The sequence below is a fragment of the Hydra vulgaris genome, chromosome 05, assembly GCF_038396675.1.
Source record: "Hydra vulgaris chromosome 05, alternate assembly HydraT2T_AEP".
Classification (NCBI taxonomy): domain Eukaryota; kingdom Metazoa; phylum Cnidaria; class Hydrozoa; order Anthoathecata; family Hydridae; genus Hydra; species Hydra vulgaris.
Window position 1 is genome coordinate 13,563,761 of NC_088924.1, and position 19,175 is coordinate 13,582,935.

Genomic DNA, 19,175 nt, shown 5'->3' on the forward strand with positions numbered 1-19,175 from the left:
ATTCTTAGCTCCTTATGAGGTATCTACCGTTTTAAAACCATCACTTGTTTGGCTGACAGGGACAGTTGGTGGAAGAAATCGTGCTCTAATTAGAGTAAAGTAAGAGCTTCTTTTACAAGAGCTTCTTCTACAACAAGAAAAATATTCAAATTTCACAATTTGACTAAAGTATTGACTCGTACAAAGATGATGGCAATTCAACTTTTTTCTTGTAATAAAAGGTTCCTTGACTCTAGCTCTAAATCAGGGTCTTGTTTTGTTATTTCTTTTGCTTTCGATGTTCCATAACTTCTTGGAAGGAGACGAGTACAGAGGGCGATTTTTCTGTTTGCGAACCAAATTTTTATCATTTCGGATATCAATTCGTCGAGGATTTCAAAACTCTAAATAATAAATGGATATTTTTAAATACAACAACTTCTGTTGAGCTTAATTACACTTTTTCTTGGCTAGCTCTTTGGTTAGATGAGCTAGTTTCCTTTTTTTCTTTTTCATCCTCTTAAGCTTCAGCAATAAATCCCCTTTTCTTTCTAGTATTTAGTCCAGCAACTTCACAATTTAAAACTGCAATCTCAGAATTGATACAATCTTGAGCACTGTTCTTGGTTTTTATTTTTATTTTTAGTGGTCGACAAATAGGAAGAGAATGGACTTTGTTGATCATCAATATCAGATCGCTCATTAGTGGCTTTACACTGATGAATGAAATTCTTGTCAAATTAATGAAGGATGGGGGCAGACTATTTTGGAGTATTGGCCAAAAATGACAATCGCTTGCTTTTGAACTTCATTGCCTTTTCTTTGAATAAATTGATTAGATACATTAACCTTGATTCAAGATCCGTATGTTTGAGTTTCTCTTTCTTTAATGAATTCCATAGACTATGAACTTCTTTCTGAATATTAACCTTCATTTTATCGGGATGAGCATTTCCATACGAGACCATCAATAAGTTAAACAATGCGGCTTAACCCATATTTGTATTATTGATTTATCAATTTTGTTTATATCACAATCAAAATAATGGTTTTGCTCCTGTCAGCGCAAGCTGTTTAAAATAATTTTTTCAAGTAGATTGGAGGCAGTCGCTTGGAGGCAATTAGCGTTTCGTATTTGCAATAATGGCTTTATGTGTTTGCAATGCATTACGTTTTAAATGCTACTAAATAATAATTAAAGCTTCGTATTTGTAATAATGACAAATGACTTTATCTTTTTGCTTTGAAGTACATTTTATAATCTGCTAGGGAGAAAATAATAATTGTGAGTTATACTGCCCTACTAAGCTAAAAAGACGTATCTCTACATTTCATAATTGTTGGATATTAAGCGTTTTATAAAATTGAAAAGCCTAAAATTCTAGTTTCTTAACAGTTTTCAGGATGGTAATAAACTATCGGGGAAAGTTTGTTTACAGTTAGCACAATGTGCTAACTGTAAACAAAGTGTCAAAAGACTTTTTTTAAAATATGAATATTTATCTATCAAGTCAGAAATAAAAAAAATAATTATTGCTTACTCTAATTTTATACGAAACATTAAAAAAAAAATGTTAGAAAAAAGGCATGTTTCAAAATTAGCATTTCAAAACACATGTCATGTGTTCAATCTATTTTTTCCTTAAGTGTCCGGGGCTACCCGACTTTTCCCTATACGTCTTTTTGGCTTAGTAAATATGCGCAGTAAATATGTAAAGTACCCATCATACTATATAATGATACCAATAACTCGTTTTTGAGAAAAAGTGATCTTTTTGGCTTAGTAGGACATTATACACTCAAATAGTTGATATTTGTTAACAATGGTAATACAACAACAAAACGTTAGTTAATTTTTAATCTGTTTAATCTCTCTCGGAAACTTATGTTAAATTTCTCACATTTATGTTAATTTTCCCATACTTGGGAGTTTAGCCACGTGACTTTTCATTGCAGAAAAAAAAACGACGTTTGTTTTTGAAAAACTTCGTCCAAAAAATGCAAGCAACTTTAGGTAGGTGTCGAACAATGAAAACTCACCCATGAAAATTACAAATTTGAATACATGCTTTAGTATTGTCTTTTTAGAAGAGAATGTAGAATATTTATTTAAGTGAAGACGATATTTTACTTTTGAATTGAAAAAGTTATTACTTTTAAAGGATTCAACTTTGTTCAATAACCAGCTAATTTAGATAATTCATCCGTCTTCATATGAAATAAAGTTCTGCAATATGTAAGAAAGGCGGAGATTGAAAGCACCAATGTCCAAACTGGAAGTCAAATAAAAAGTACAACTTAGTTTTCAATTGTAACTTGAGATTTACAAGCTGATAATATTTTGTGGCCCAAAGTTTTCTGTTGATGAAACAAATATACCTATAGGTATATTTATATATATTTATCATAATAAAATTTTATTTAAAATATACTTTGTTTAATAAACATAGCCATGTTATAATCATCAAATGTTTTAGCGTCATAAAAATAAAAAGTCATAAAAAGGTAGTATTCCACAGAATATTTAGTACTCATTGGGGCCATACAATAGATTTATAAAAATTTATTTTATAAAAAGTAGTACATAAAAACAGTATTGAGTCACAAAGTAATAAGTCTTTATAAGATTCTTTAAGTAATAATTTTAAGTTGTATAAAAAAAACTTTTGTGAAACAAACTCAAAAAATTTCATGTTTAGTTAATTTATTATTATTAATACCTCTAAATATACAACCGTTTTTTTGCTTAGCTTTCTGGAAATACTACTGAGAAATAAATTATTTAAACTTTCAAAGAGCTGTTGTGAATTTTAATTATAATGGGATATAAGATTCTTTTTGTCCAAATATCTAAGATAACGGACTAAGTTGTTTATGTGTGTTAGGTTTTTTGTTACGAAATTTCCAAACTAATCAAAAATAGATAAGACTGTTTTGTCAACGTTTTCTCCACACATAAAAAAACGATTTTGGAACCGATATTTAATAATATAATATGTACTTCCTTGCTTTGAAACCATAATGTAAACCATTAAGCCATCAATGTCACTTAAAATTCTTTTAGAGCCTTAAGCATTTATACGATAGATAGATGCAGATAGAAAAGTAGATTCAGCATAAAGTGGAGATAATATTTTAAAATCTTTTTATGAACAAAAAGTGTAATAAATTTTGAAAGTGCGTTCACTTCATTTATTTATGAAAATTTCGGAAACTGCATATTCAATATCTGAACGTTAAGATAAAAGGTGGTCTTTGCCAAAACACGGACATAAGACGCACATCACAGAGCTTTATAGTAAAAACAATATCAGAATAGAAGCACAAAAAAGTACTTTACAAGTTTTTACAGCTTGTAAATTGCTAAAGTTTTTACAATTTGGGTTTTGAAATTTTTTTTAAATGTCAACAATAGATAGTTAATAGAAATGTCAATTTAAGAAGTCAAAACTATTTTATTGTCGCAAGTTATAAGTAAAAAATTGATCCCGATTGATAAAATTGATGAAACGAGAACTGAAAATTGAATCAATGATAATATATTTTCAGACAAATTTTTCTGAAAAATAAATCAAATATATAACATTGAAAGTTAAATAATTACATTTTTTTGGTATGTTTAAAGTCATCCCAAGTTGTGGCCAACTTTTGCTTAAAATTATTTTTAATTAGAATTGTATTCTAATTGTGGCACTACATCATTAAGGTCTGAGCTCTGTTTGCTGCAAATACTCTGCAGTTTATTCTGCAGTTTATTCTATCCAATAGCCAATTGTAAGTTCGCTCCTTGTATCTTCCATGAAAATGTGCTCCATAGCTAGACCATATTAAATTTGCTATTGCAGCATTATCTAAAATTTTTGCATTGGCAAGCATATATATCAATCAGTTTGGCTAGTCAGTTCCTATAGAACTGAAAGTTTTTTTAACTTATTTTCTGTCAGCAGTTCCAGTTTTTTGCATTGTTGAAAAAAGTTAACAACTCTCCTTGTCAAGATAATAAATGATGACACGTTGTGTATGTTGGTGTTAAAGCTGCTTTATTCTTTTTTTTTTTGGTTTATTCAAGGAAGTAAAACTATAGTATATATTTAATTGTAATATTATTTGAGAAATGATATGCAGTATAGGTTCCTTACATTCTCTCACACACACAATATGTTGCATCAAATCTAGTCCCGTTGACAGTTGCACCTCAGAGAGTGGCTTTATAATATATTTTTTGTTGTATTTAAACAAGCATTTCGCGTCATTTATTATTAAAAATACGCTGCGATTAGTGTAGGTTTTAAAACACCTTTAGTCTACATTTTAACTTGCAAGTGCAAGTATGATATATTTTAGGTTGATGGAATCTGTCTAAAATATATCATACTTGTTCGAGGTTGAATACTGTTCGAGGTTGGAGCAAACTTGCTGCACGTAATACTACAGGGAGTTGTACAGTTCTTTAACCATACCTAAATCAAATTTTACAAACTACAGTTTCTTGTTAACTTTGTTTAACGTTTGGTTCTGTTCCGAGTGATTATTAAAATAGCTGTCAAGTTGTTCCATTTTGGTCAAAAGTCCGAAGGCATCTGCTCATGGTTTTGCTTTCTGATCGTCGTAACGATCAAGAAGAAGTGAGTGCCGCGGAATCCGTTGGATTCCACGGCACTCACTCCTACGAGGTTCAAATACTGAGCAGCACATGGAATGTATTTGGCGAGAACGTTGATCTCTTTAATTTTTGCTTGTAAACCAAAGTAGATTCCAGACATATTACTGGCATTGTCGTATGACTGGCCACGGCAATTTTAAATGTTGATCGCATACTAATCTAACTTTTTCAAAACAATTTCAAGCATAGAAACTGCAAAATGATTATGCGTGTGAATGAATGCTAAGAACCACTCAACTGGTTTTCCGTTTTGTACACATCGGAAGTAAAATCAACAATGATTGAGAAATATTTTGCAAGTTTGATTTCGCTAACTAAGAAATTATGATTGAAGTAAATAAATAACTTACACTATAAAATGTTACTTAACGATGATCATATTACCTATAAATTCCATAACCTCGGCGGTTATTAAGTGCACGAGTTTTTCGCAAATGTTTTTAGATTAGTACGAGATACAACCCTTTCTTTTGTTTCCATGAGTTATCAAGTATTGGGCGAGGGAAGGACAAATAGCTCAATACATCCAATAAACTTTCCGTTGCGTATTGATTCTAGTTTTTCGTCTGATCCGCGGAATGATAATACTCTAAGAATGAATAATAAATAAAATATCCAATTATTTTAAGTTTCTTTTTTCACCATTATGTTCGAACTCGAAAGTTCTTTCAAGTCGATAAAATGATAAAATGTTCAGTATGCAAAGCATCGTATGCGCTGTTATTGCAAAGAATAAAAATCTCTGGGACATGAGAGAAAGTTAAGGATAGAGAAATTTTTCTTTTAAATTTTCTCTCAAAAATTCATTTAGATGCTCTTACTCCTTGAACTCCATGACCTCCTAGCACGTGACCAGTGTGTCTGTTGGTTAAACCGGCACTGCTACCTTGAATAATAAGATTTTCAAAGGACAAAGTATTCCCAAACGCTTGACGCAAGCAATTTATTTAAGCCCATTTTTCAAAAGAAGAAATTTTTGCACGAAGCGAATTTTTTCGCTACGACGAAACCCTGTTTTGATTTCCACTTACTTTCTTTTGCGCTACTTTATTTTCGTTGTCAACAATAATAATGGCAGCAATAAGTTTGTATGTTTAACTAAAAGCAATTACGACTTTTTTTAGCATACTTTCTACTTTGGAGCATGTGGAAATTTCTTTTCAGGCATTAATTTTAACATTTAATTGTCTTTATATGTAAGATGTGATATAATTTTGTAATATAATAATTTAGTATAAAGTTTTTCATTAGAAAGTATAAATAAATAAATACTTAACTCTAATATGAACATTTCTGTTAAACTGTTACTGCAAAAACTAGCAGCAGGTTTAACTCCATGTAGGTTTTTTCACAAAAATTTTTATCTTCGTATGGCCACTTGAAGATAAACCTTCTTATGAAGTGTAACTATCGAAATTGACAGTGTGCAAATTTACATTTGTAAATTCTTGATTTAAGTCTTGCTCCTTATTTGATGAATTTACTAATGGGATCGTCCATAAATTAGTCCATAAAACGCAAAATAAATTTGAAAAACAGAAGTAGGAGATATTAAGTTCTCTTACGCGGCTATTTTCACTTAACTTAAATGCGCTACTTTGATTTATTATATAAATTAAGACTCTGCGAGGGAAAACCTTTGATCTTTTTTGTTTTGTTTATTGTGAAAGTTTGCGTTACGTAGTTTACGGTCGATCCCGATGCTTGCCAATATTCAGAGTGAGTTCATAGAAAATCATTAAGAACGCTAGGTTAAGAATTTGTTCCTTTGCCACTTTAAAAACAACGTGCTTTCGCCTTTTTTATACTATTGACACCACGTGACATAATATTCAAAACTTGATTGGTTTTAGCTTATGGTGATCCGCAAAAAGTCGAAATGAATCCGACTTTTTTTTTCGCTACAGAGAAACGCTGTATCAGCATAATTGCCAGTATGCTGATAGAGCGTTTTTTTAAAATATATTTTATCTGCGCAAAATATATTTTAAAAAAACAGAAGTTGGAGATTAAACTTAAATAGGCTATTTTGATTTTTTATATAAACTATGACTCTGCGAAGGGAAACTTTTAATCTTTTTTTGTTTTGTGTGTTGTGAATGTTTGCGTTACGTAAATTATGGACAACCTTTTGGAAAACGGCCTTTACTTTTCTAGCCAGTAAGATTTTATGACATCTTTTCGTATTTAGTTGGCCAATTAAATTTATGTTTAGGTCATGTGACTTTTATATATTTCAACTAAACAAATTTTCATAACAACAAGAGTTTGGTGCTGCTTCTACAGTGTTAGAACGGACTAAGCATTTATTTTTTCTTATTTTTTCTATCAACTATATAAAAAGGACCAAATATGAGTCGATGCAGACAAAACTTTCATGAAGATTGCGAAGCAGCCATCAATAAACAAATAAATGCTGAGTTATACGCAAGCTATGTTTACATGTCTATGGTAGGTTAACATTGTCATTATCATCAAGTTTACTGTTCAACGGTATTTCCTAGTAAGAATTAAAGCTTTATTTCTAAGCAAATCATAATTTCATTTTCAATTATTTTTATAAGTTATACAAGTCGTAGATTAAAAAGTAAAAGCATTCCTAATTTTTAATTTTGAACATAAATTATTTATGTTTAATAATACTAATAACTATTATCATATTTATTAAATATGATAATAATTATTAATATCAACCAATAATCATATTTGTCGATGTACTTGTTAGGTTTTACATAGTATTTGTAACATTCATTTCAGTTGATCATTGCAGTTGTTGATTTTTTTTTCTTATTTGTAAACTGTAAGTAGTGAATTCTTTATGATAATTTTGCTATAATAGTAGGAATTAATCTGGCAACTCCAAAAATATTTATGCGCTGATTACTTTTTAAAATGATGCTTATTAAGGTTTAACTGTTGGACTGTATAAGTAATAGTGCAATTGGTAATAAAAATTTTAAAAATTGTAAATCTAAGAACAACTCTATAATTTAGATTGTGAGAAGTAATAGATTTTTTGTTGAAATTTTGTTTTATAATGTATAATAAAATAATCTCATTAAGTTTTACCTGATTTTCATAGGCTTATCACTTTGATCGAGATGATGTTGCATTGGAGGGATTCTTCAAATTTTTCAAGCACCAGTCCGATGAAGAACGTGAACATGCTGAAAAGGTATAACTTTTAAGAAAAATTTTAGTGTTGCATTATTAGTGTTACACATATTTGTTTAGTTTGTTTTTAAAATAATGTGACTAGAAATGTGATTTTATTTTTTAGCTTATGAGCTATCAAAACAAACGAGGTGGTCGTATTTTTCTTCAATCTGTAATAGCCCCACAAAACGAATGGCCTAGTCATATTTCAGCATTAGAAGATGCGCTTACTTTGGAGAAAAAAGTAAATCAATCTTTGTTGGATTTACATATGATTGCTACCAAATACAATGATCCTCATTTGAGTGATTATTTAGAATCAGAGTTCTTGAATGAGCAGGTTGATTCAATCAACCAGATTTCTAAATTGCTTACTAATGCAAAGAGATGTGGTGATGGTCTTGGTATATATCACTTTGATAAAATGACCATGGCATCTGAAGACTCAGCAAAATAAAAATGCTAATTAATAGTCTTAATTTATTGTAAACATTGTTTTTTTATGTGTTTAAAAAGTTGATAATAAGTTTTTTTGATGTTAAAAACTTAAAGAAAAAAAGTGTTTATTATAATTTAAGCAAATTAGTAGTTATTTGCCTAAATTTTGACTTTTATTTGGAAGTTTTGGTAAATGTGTTTGCAATTAATTATTTTGATTAAATTTTTACCCAAAATTAAAAATGATGCAATGTAGATAGAGTAAAGGTTTAAAATGACACAGCTAAAAAATTATTAATTTTTAATTTTTACATAATAAAATTTAAGTGTTATTTCTATTGATTTCTATTTATATTTCTACTGATTTTAAGAAGTCTGTTAGTGGAAAAATAAATTGGTTAACAGTTGTTTTCATTGTTAATTACATCTGATGTTAAGTTTTTTTTGCCAACCACTGTTTTAAAACAAATAAATAAGTGTTACTTTTGTGAAATATATTTTTTCTAAATAAGACGTCAAAAGTTGATACTTTAAAAGCTGCAGAGCCGGCAAAGGTCAAAAACCACGGTGCCTATAAGAGAGAAATGTAGTCATTTATAACATTGATGTCTTCAACTATTTTATAACTCAGACTAAGACTTGAATTTCATTTAGTACAGACTTGAATTTCATTTAGCAAAATGTCTTTGCAAAAAACCTGGCGTGTTTTATTTTATGGTCTGATTTTTTTCATAAAACATAACTACAAGTTACAATAATCTCTACGCTTCTCAAAAGTCTAAATTTAATTCGGAACTTAAGTGCTTTTTTTGTTTGTTGCATAAAGGTGTTTTAAAGTGATATAATTTTATCCTTACTTCTTAACTTTTTATTAGGGGTGTCCCGGATAAGCAATCAGGGCCGGGTAGAAGTATTATTCGGTTGGATAATAACTTTATCCGGTCTTTTATATACCGGATATTTCATGTTAATATCATTTGATAACTGAAATAAATCTTGAAATGTTATATTTTCAAACAATCTAATGTTAATGGTTTCTATGCAATTTTGTTATTATTATTATTGTTATAATACTACTAAAGTTATATATGGTCAATAAATACATCAGTTTATCGCTCATTTCTATTTATTTTATCTCAACGTGGAGAAATAAACATTTCTAGCCTTGATCGCTTTTTCTCATAAATAATGACAACAATCTTCCGAAAATATAGGGGATGCAGGTGGTGCTAGTAACTTAAGTGCTAACTCTTTTAGCAGTTAAAACTTCTCTTCATGTTTCCAATAATTTAAAACGTCATTATCTTTAAAGATAATGACGTTTTAAATTAGAAAATGCTTTTTCTATAATCGAGTGATTAAAAAAAATATTATTTATTTACGCAGCTTTTAAAAAGGAGACTTAATCAGAATTCAATACATTTTGAATTTTCTTGTGCAGCTGAAGAAAGTTCTATAACTTTTTTTTTCCTCTTTGTACAAATTGATTATGCAGTGGAGTTGTGCAAAATGACTTCTAAACAGATTTATTACATCCCCTGCTAATCTGCTTTCCACATGGAATGCACATTGCCGTGAAATCTCAGCTATCATTAATTCTGAAAAGCTTCCAAACAAAGCTCGCCATTTTAAAGGTTTATCACGGTAATATTTTGTCATAATAAACTATATATTTTAGGATTTGAATTACATTATTTGGCCGGATAATTTTTAAACATCCGGGTATTCAATATCCGGTCGGATAATAAAAAAGTGTTAGTCTGCTTCTCCTACCAGGTGCTTTTAACATTCTGGTGATTGCAACAACACCGTGTTATTGTTTGCATCAACACCGTCCTAGCTCTGCTTAAATGCTACTCTTTTTAACACTCATGCAGCACTTTTTTAAATGCCACCAGTTAACAAATATAATAATAGTAAAAATGTTCCCAATCGGTATAGAGATAAAGCTTCCATTCTTTGTTATGACATGAGTATTTAATAAATGTTATAAGTAAGTATATAATATATTAATTAAGTATATAGTTAATTAAGTATATAATATATTAATCACAAATTTTAGGCCCTTGTGACTTCTGGAGAATCTTTAACAGTATCGATAATAAGGGCAAATCTATTATTCCATCTCTCTTGTATGATTCAGACTTTGTCACCTCACCTAAAGACAAAGCTGAATTGCTTACTAAGAACTTTTCATCTATTTCATCTCTTGATTCCACTAGTTGCGTTCTACCTGATTTAGCCGTCAAACCCCAGTGAAAAAGCGCACATGGGATACGCGTGGATATTTCCACATGTAACCCATGTGGGGATTATTATTTTGTCCCATGTGGGTTTCATATGGTAAATCCCACATGGATTCCATATGGTAAATCCCATATGGGATACGCGTGGGTTTTTACCATATGTAACTCATATGGGGATTATTATTTTGTCCCATGTGGGTTTCATATGGTAAATCCCACATGGGTTTTATGTGGTAAATCCTACATGGGATATAGGTGGAAAATACTACATGTTATAGATCTTAAATGCCACATATTTTAATCCAAATGGTATAAAAGTAGTCAATACTAGACAAATGAAAGTCTGAATGCTTCTATGATAATTTTTAAAATTCTTTTAATTTAAAAATTACTTAAATAGTAATTTAAAATTATTCATCGAAGCTTTCAGAGAGGCTTAACTTAATCTGGTATTTGCTACTTTATCCCATTTGGTATTCAAAACGTGTAGCATTTTTGATCTTTTACATGTGATGTTTTCCACCTATAACCTATGTGGGATTTACCTTAAACTATTATGACGAAATTTTATAAAATTAAAAAACGTGTTGCAAAATGAATTTATTTAAAAATAAATGCTACTAATCAATACATCCAAAACGAATATTAAAAATATTATTTTTTCTTTCGCGATTTACACGCCGTTTTTTGTCAATTGAATTAATTAAATCGCTTCGGCTTGTATAATACCAAGGTTTTTAGTATCTTCTAACTTTCTTCAAACATTTTCTAAAAAAAAAAAGATAAATACAATTATATATATATATATATATATATAAAGTGAGAGAGAGAGAGAGAGACAGAAAGAGAGAGAGAGAGAGAGAGAGAGAGAGAGAGAGAGAGAGAGAGAGAGAGAGAGAGAGAGCAATTTTAATAAGGAACCTTATCAGTCGAGCAATTTTAATTATTAGCCAGTTTGAAGTCATTAATGACTACAATATTTCACAAATAATTATTTCCTAATTTATTACTTACAATGACTAACGTATTATGCGTAATTGAACACATATTATGCGTATTGAGCTTGAACCCCTGAGGAGAATCCTGAAAAAAAGTGATCAATAAGGATAAGTAGTTAAACAAAAAAACAAAAACAAAAATGTAAAAACCTACTTTTTCAATGATGTAGACTTCTATAATAACAGGCCTTGACATCGCGCAAGATGCCGTAAAAACTGAAGGCCGATTAAACTTTAACTTTTACTTATATTGATATATTTTTATATTAGGTAGGGTGTAATGGCAGTCTATGTTTTCTAATAATAATCTCTAGTAAAAACGGAAATATAAAAAGAAAACCAAAAAATTGTTGAAAGATAATCGTGCTTTTCGTATTTCAAATTTCATTAAGAATATTTATGTAATATTAAATAGTATCAATATTAAGCAGAACCCTAACATAGTATATATCTATATATTAGAAAGATAACTGTATTTTTAATTTTTTTTGCTAAAAATGGTAACAATAAAAATCACCAACAATAAAAAACACCAACAAAAGTTGATTCAAGCAAAAAAAAGTTTTATCAATATATCTCAACAGGGTTAAAGTCCTTATACTTGGCAACTTGTAGTCAATACACAAACAATCATATAAACTTCGTCGCATAGCAAAATACTCATATGCTCTACATATAATATCTGAATTATATAAAACTTCACCAACATTAACTTTTCTCATAGCATTAAGGTGTTCGAATTGAATATTTGACTGAAGCGAACTTTCTTTATTTTTTAAAAATCTAACTGCTTCAAATAAAGCTGATTTTGTTTTCATTAACTTTAATTTGTTTATAGCTAAATATGAAATATTACAAGTTGTGCCATTATGGTTAGCTACAAATGAATAATCCTTGAAAATTACTAAAATAAATAATGGAACACCAAGTTTGTACATTTTTGATTGTATGTGTAAACTTTTTTTATTAAGCTGGAAAACAATAACATCGTTATTATCACTTAACAAAGATTGAATATCGTCAAATATAAGTTCATCCTCTTTTAGAAAATCATTTAACTCATCTGGTAAATTGCTTCGAAAACCGCTTGAAGTTACATTTTTCTAACTTTACTTGCTGGTGTGGCTAAACAACTAGGCGGAATATTTTAAAAACAGGTGGTGGGTTTAAAGGTCGTTGCTTCCCATATTTGCTTTCAAAAGGTGCTTCATTTGGCCAATGCAGTTGACATAATGCTGTATAGTCTGTAACAATAAAACCAGTTCTTGGGATAGCTTCACTACATCTTTTTCTCTCCTCTTGATTCTTCGGGAATTTATAAATTGATATTTTTGTTGTAGTTGTAATTGATATTGTAGTTGTAGTTGTATAAATTGATATTTTTGTTGTAGTTGAGATAGTTCGACTTGCAAAGAGATAAACAGCATTTTAAAGGCATTTTCAAGGCATTTTAATTATTTAAAAAACTTATCGTTAGTTTGACAATATTATTACCTTACAATGTTAATGCCTTGAACCTTACAACGTTATCGTCTTGATGTTGGGCTATCTAATTTATAAACCAATCACATTTTAAAGATTTATTAAAAAAGCGCGAACACAAACTTTCGTCTAATGTTAAAAGATGAAAATGTAAAACACAGTATTAGGAATTGGCCTTCAGTTTAACATATTTGTTGCGCGATGTCAAGGCCTGTTATTATAGAAGGCCGCAGTCACACATAATATAATATTCTGAAACTAATAAACAAACATCTAAATTTCTATAAGTAAATTTATTCTTTGATCATTGCCTTCATATCCTATCTTATTTTCATATCATAATCTATTATGGAATTATTTATATAACATATCACAACAACATTATTAAATTTGTGATATTTAAATATCATATGAACATTCTCTAACATGTTCATATGATATTTGAATAAATTTCTTGAGTATATTATCTGCAAACAATTGACTGATGCAAGTTCTATTGTTGTCAAAAACTAAGCATGCATGCATGGGACACTGCAGTGTCCCACAAAGAAATGCAGGTTTGAAAGTCAAATTTTCTTTATTAAAAAAAAAAAAATTAAAATAGGGGGAGATAGGGAGGTTTCTGTAACTTTTTTTAGGCTCCTAAACTTTTAACTTTATATATAATAAGATTCATAAAACTTAAGGGACTTACGAAGTACATTGAGGAACAAAAACAGGATATTTACAGAAACTTTTAAATTTTTAATCTGGAGTACCACAGTGTAATTGGGAATAAAGTCTCTGGGCCCAGTATTCAAAGTAATATGATCTAAAGTAATATATAAATTAAATAAAATGCTTTAAAATGCATGCAGTTATACATATAACTCCTGATAGTTAACTATATGTATAACTAGTTATACATAAAATTTATTATATATACTTATTTTTTAAGGTTATGCTTGAACAAATTAGAACCAATTAATTCAAATTCAAGATTTAGTTCAAGTTCAAGTTATTTGTTCATTGTTTTTTCACTATTTTATATTTATTTGTTCAAATTTGTTAACTAGTACTAATTCTTACTACAGTAAGAATATTTATCATTGTTGAACGTGATTTTATTAGTAACTTAATTTTACTATCAACATATTTTGACAACACCCTTTACATTTTAAATGATGACAGCTTTTCTATTGATGTTAAATTTATTACGTTTCAATAACTCAGATTGAATTTTAACTGAATTATTGTAAGCTTTGTAAGGGGTTTGTTGTATCTCAAATGGTGTTGTAAATAAAGTAAAAATAATATATATATATATATATATATATATATATATATATATATATATATATATATGTATATAAATATATATATATATATATGTATATATATATATATATATATATATAAATATATAAATATAAATATAAATATAAATATATATATATATATATATATATATATATATATATATATATAATATATATATATATATATATATATATATATATATATATATATATATATATATAGTATTTAGGCTATGGGATCATCCATAAATGATGCCAGTAGATAGAGGGGCAGTGTGAGTTTAACAATAATTGACAATGGGGAGGGGATGTTGAGACCAAAATAATGTCAATTAAAAAATTGAATTAAAACAAAAAGTAAATTATTTTATTTTAAAAAAAGTAAAACAATTTATGCTAGCTATAAGCAAGTTTTAGAGGTATTTACACCAACAATGTGGTCTAAAAACTTCTTGCTTTTGTTGCTTAAAACTGTAGAGGATCATAGAAAAAACAATTTAAATTCAGTAATTAGCTTGCTTATCTGAAAGAACAATTTTGTTTTTTTATTTTACTTTTAGTACTGTTGAGAATAAATGTATAATTGAACCAGAAAAAAATTGATAGTATATGCATTTTTTATATTATATTAACAATTCAGATATACCATCATAATATGATAACAAAAACTTACATCATTTTCAATGGGAGATGGCAAAAAATTGACTGAGTTTGATAGATGCATAGATGATCCTATGATTTAGGTAAAAATAAGTAATCAATTTGCCATATTTCACTTTAGAAAGTGTAAGAAAAAAGCATTGTTATGCTGAGAACCTACCTATTGAGCAAGCTTTGACCATCTATTTTATAAATTTGAGAGACAGAAGTGGAAGTGCAAATCGCAATAGAACTAATAACAATGCTCTAAATTGATTTTAACTTTGTAGACTAACATTAATATAGTATTTAGAAATAATAAATGAAGTTTACATGATTTTTATAATTTGTATTTATTTCCATTAATTATCAGTTGTCAGTCTCTATTTTATAAAATGAATTAAAAAACTATTTATTTATAGTATAATATTAATACATAAATACTAGTTTCCTAATGCTATTATCACCACAATGTTAATGGTATTCGTTTTAAAGTGAAATTTTGTATCAATTTTATTGTTGTATCAAATTTAATGTTGTATATATATATATATATATATATATATATATATATATATATATATATATATATATATATATATATATATATATATTATTTTTACTTTATTTAAAACACCATTTGATATACAACAAACCCCTACATAGCTTACAATAATTCAGTTATGATACAATCTGAGTTATTGAAACGTAATAAATTTAACGTCAATAGAAAAGTAAAGCTGTCATCATTTAAAATGTAAAGGGTGTTGTCAAAATATGTTGAAAAATAAAATTAACAAATAAAATCACGTTCAACAATGATAAACATTCTTACTGTAGTAAGAAATAGTACTAATTAACAAATTTGAACAAATAAATATAAAATTAACAAAAACAATGAATAAATAAGAACTTTAACTTGAACTTTAACTAAATCTTAAATTTGAATTAATTGGTACTAATTTGTTCAAGCATAACCTTAAAAAATAAGTTTCTATAACAAATTATATGTATAACTAGTTATACATATAGTTAACTATCAGGAGTTATATGTATAACTATATCAGGAATTATATGTATAACTATATCAGGAGTTATATGTATAACTATATCAGGAGTTATATGTATAACTATATGCATTTTAAAGTATACTATTTTATTTAAACATTACTTTAGATTATATTACTTTGAAAACTGGACCCAGAGGCTTTATTCCCAATAACACTGTGGTACTCCAGATTAAAAATTGAAAAGTTTCTGTTAATATCCTGTTTTTGTTCCTCAATGTAGTTTGTAAGTCCCTTAAGTCATAAGGACCTTATTATATCTAAAGTTAAAAGTTTTGGAGCATAAAAAAAGTTACAGAAACTTATCTCCCTCACAACAACAACAACAACAAAAAGCAATATATTTACCAGAAATATAGATGTTTTACATAAGAATGTTATACGTTATAAAAAATATTTGTACAGTCTACATTCTGGATGGTTCACTTTCATATAGCTAGGCTAAATCGAGGAGAGCGACCATGAACAAAAGAAAAACACCACCCACCACCACCACCCTATTTTTTTTTTTTCTAACAAAGAAAATTGGGAATTCTTTGACTTTCAAACCTGCATTTCTTTGTGGGACACTGTAGTGTTCCATGCATGCATGCTTCGTTTTTGACAACATTTGAACTTTCATCAGTTAATTGTTTGCAGATAATATACTCAAGATCTATATTCAAATAACTATTATATATTCCTTATAATACGTCTATTTGCACAAATCTTAATCTTATTTCTATAAAGAAAGATAAACATTATTCGTGGTACTTACATACTTGCTTGCCATTCTCTATATTAATATAAAATATTTTCACACAATATTAACGTAACGCAATGCAATGTCGATTTAAAAATTTTTATTTAGTTTTTTTTTAAAAGTTTTTTTTTAGTTTCCAGCTTTCAAATTAATTCCCATGCAAATCCCACATGAAACCCACGTGGGATTTCCCATGTGTGTAAATACCATATGGTTCCCACATGTAACCCATGTGGGATTACCCACATGGGTTTAAGGTGACAAATTTCCATACGGATACCACATGGGAAAATCCGTCCCACGTAAATCCCATCAATCCCACACGGAACCCACGCGGAACCCATGTGGGACGCGGTTTTATTTTTCACTGGGACAGGTTGATCCATTGCTTGACATTCGTATTACTTCAACTTCTGTATCAAACGTGATTTCCTTCTTAGACTCTTCTACAGCTTATGGTCCAGACAACATACCTGTTATAGTCTTGCAGAAGTGTTCTCCGGAGCTGTCATCGTTACTTTCAAAACTATTTAACAATTGCTTAACAGAGTCTTGTTTTCCAGTATGCTCAAAAGCTGGAAAACTGTCATCTGTTATCGCTATTTTCAAAAATTCAGGGGAGTAATCTGACTCGTCTAACTACCATAAGCAAGGTTTTTGAATCACGATTGAAGAAGCTAGTAGACTTTTCAGGAAAATGGATCAGCTGGAGACAGCCGTCATGATATCCCAGTGAAAAATAAAACCGCGTCCCACATGGGTTACGCGTGGGTTCCGTGTGGGATTGATGGGATTTACGTGGGACGGTTTTTCCCATGTGGTATCCGTATGGAAATTTGTCACCTTAAACCCATGTGGGTAATCCCACATGGGTTACATGTGGAAACCATATGGTATTTACACACATGGGAAATCCCACGTGGGTTTCCTGTGGGATTTGCATGGGAATTAATTTTAAAGCTGGAAACTAAAAAAAAAATTTTTTTTTAAAAACTAAAAAAAAAAATTTTAAATCGACATTGCATTGCGTTACGTTTATATTGTGTGAAAATATTTTATATTAATATAGAGAATGGCAAGCAAGTATGTAAGTACCACGAATAATGTTTATCTTTCTTTATAGAAATAAGATTAAGATTTGTGCAAATGGTCTTATTATTAGGATAATATAATAGTTATTTGAATATAGATCTTGAGTAAATTATTTGCAAACAATTAACTGATGCAAGTTGAAATGTTGTCAAAAACCAATCTTGCATGCATGGGACACTGCAGTGTCCCACAAAGAAATGCAGATTTGAAAGTCGAAGAATTTCCAATTTTCTTTATAAAAAAAAGAAAAAAATAGGTTGGAGATGGGTTTCTGTAACTTTTTTTATGCTCCAAAACTTTTAACTTTAGATATAATAAGGTCCTTAAGACTTAAGGGACTTACGAACTACATTGAGGAACAAAAACAGGATATTTACAGAAACTTTTCAATTTTTAATCTGGAGTACCACAGTGTTATTGAGAATAAAGCCTCAGGGTCCAGTTTTCAAAGTATTATGATCTAAAGTAATGTTTGAATAAAATAATATGCTTTAAAATGCATATAGTTATACATATAACTCCTGATAGTTAACTATATGTATAACTAGTTATACATATAATTTGTTATAAAAACTTATTTTTTAAGGTTATGCTTGAACAAATTAGTACCAATTAATTCAAATTCAAGATTTAGTTAAAGTTCAAGTTAAAGTTCTTATTTATTCATTGTTTTTGTTAATTTTATATTTATTTGTTCAAATTTATCAGTTAGTACTATTTTTTACTACAGTAAGAATGTTAATCATTGTTGAACGTGATTTTATTAGTAACTTAATTTTATTTTCAACATATTTTGACAACACCCTTTATATTTTAAATGATGACAGCTTTACTTTTCTATTGATGTTAAATTTATTACGTTTCAATAAATCAGATTGAATCTTAACTGAATTATTGTAAGCTTTGTAGGGGTTTGTTGTATATCAAATGGTGTTGTAAATAAAGTAAAAATTATATATATATATATATATATATATATATATATATATATATATATATATATATATATATATATATATATAACATTAAAACAATAAAATTGATACAAAATTTCACTTTAAAACAAATACCATTAACATTGTGATGATAATAGCATTAGGAAACTAGTATTTATGTATTATTATTATACTATAAATAAATAGTTTTTTAATTCATTTTATAAAATAGAGACTGACAACTGATAATTAATGGAAATAAATACAAATTATAAAAATCATGTAAACTTCATTTATTGTTTCTAAATACTATATTAATGCTAGTCTACAAAGTTAAAATCGATTTATAGCATTGTTATTAGTTCTTTTGCAATTTGCACTTCCACTTCTGTCTCTCAAATTTATAAAATAGGTGGTCAAAGCTTGCTCAATAGGTAGGT

At 28.4% G+C, this 19,175-nt stretch overlaps 1 protein-coding gene and 1 long non-coding RNA gene across 2 annotated transcripts; one reads left to right on the plus strand and one right to left on the minus strand.

The window, feature by feature from the left end:
• Window positions 1-6,734: 6,734 nt before the first annotated feature.
• On the plus strand, window positions 6,735-8,638 carry LOC136080591 (soma ferritin-like). Its single transcript, XM_065797434.1, has 3 exons — window positions 6,735-7,093; window positions 7,725-7,817; window positions 7,923-8,638. Exons 1-3 carry the CDS (start codon window positions 6,995-6,997, stop codon window positions 8,253-8,255), a joined length of 525 nt encoding a protein of 174 aa, XP_065653506.1. The 5' UTR covers window positions 6,735-6,994; the 3' UTR covers window positions 8,256-8,638.
• A 2,429-nt stretch (window positions 8,639-11,067) lies between these two features.
• On the minus strand, window positions 11,068-17,343 carry LOC136080592 (uncharacterized). The gene is made up of 3 exons (XR_010638548.1): window positions 16,724-17,343; window positions 11,497-11,565; window positions 11,068-11,250 (listed from the first exon to the last, which is right to left on the minus strand). It is a non-coding gene; the product is annotated as an uncharacterized LOC136080592 (long non-coding RNA).
• Between the last annotated feature and the right edge of the window lie 1,832 nt (window positions 17,344-19,175).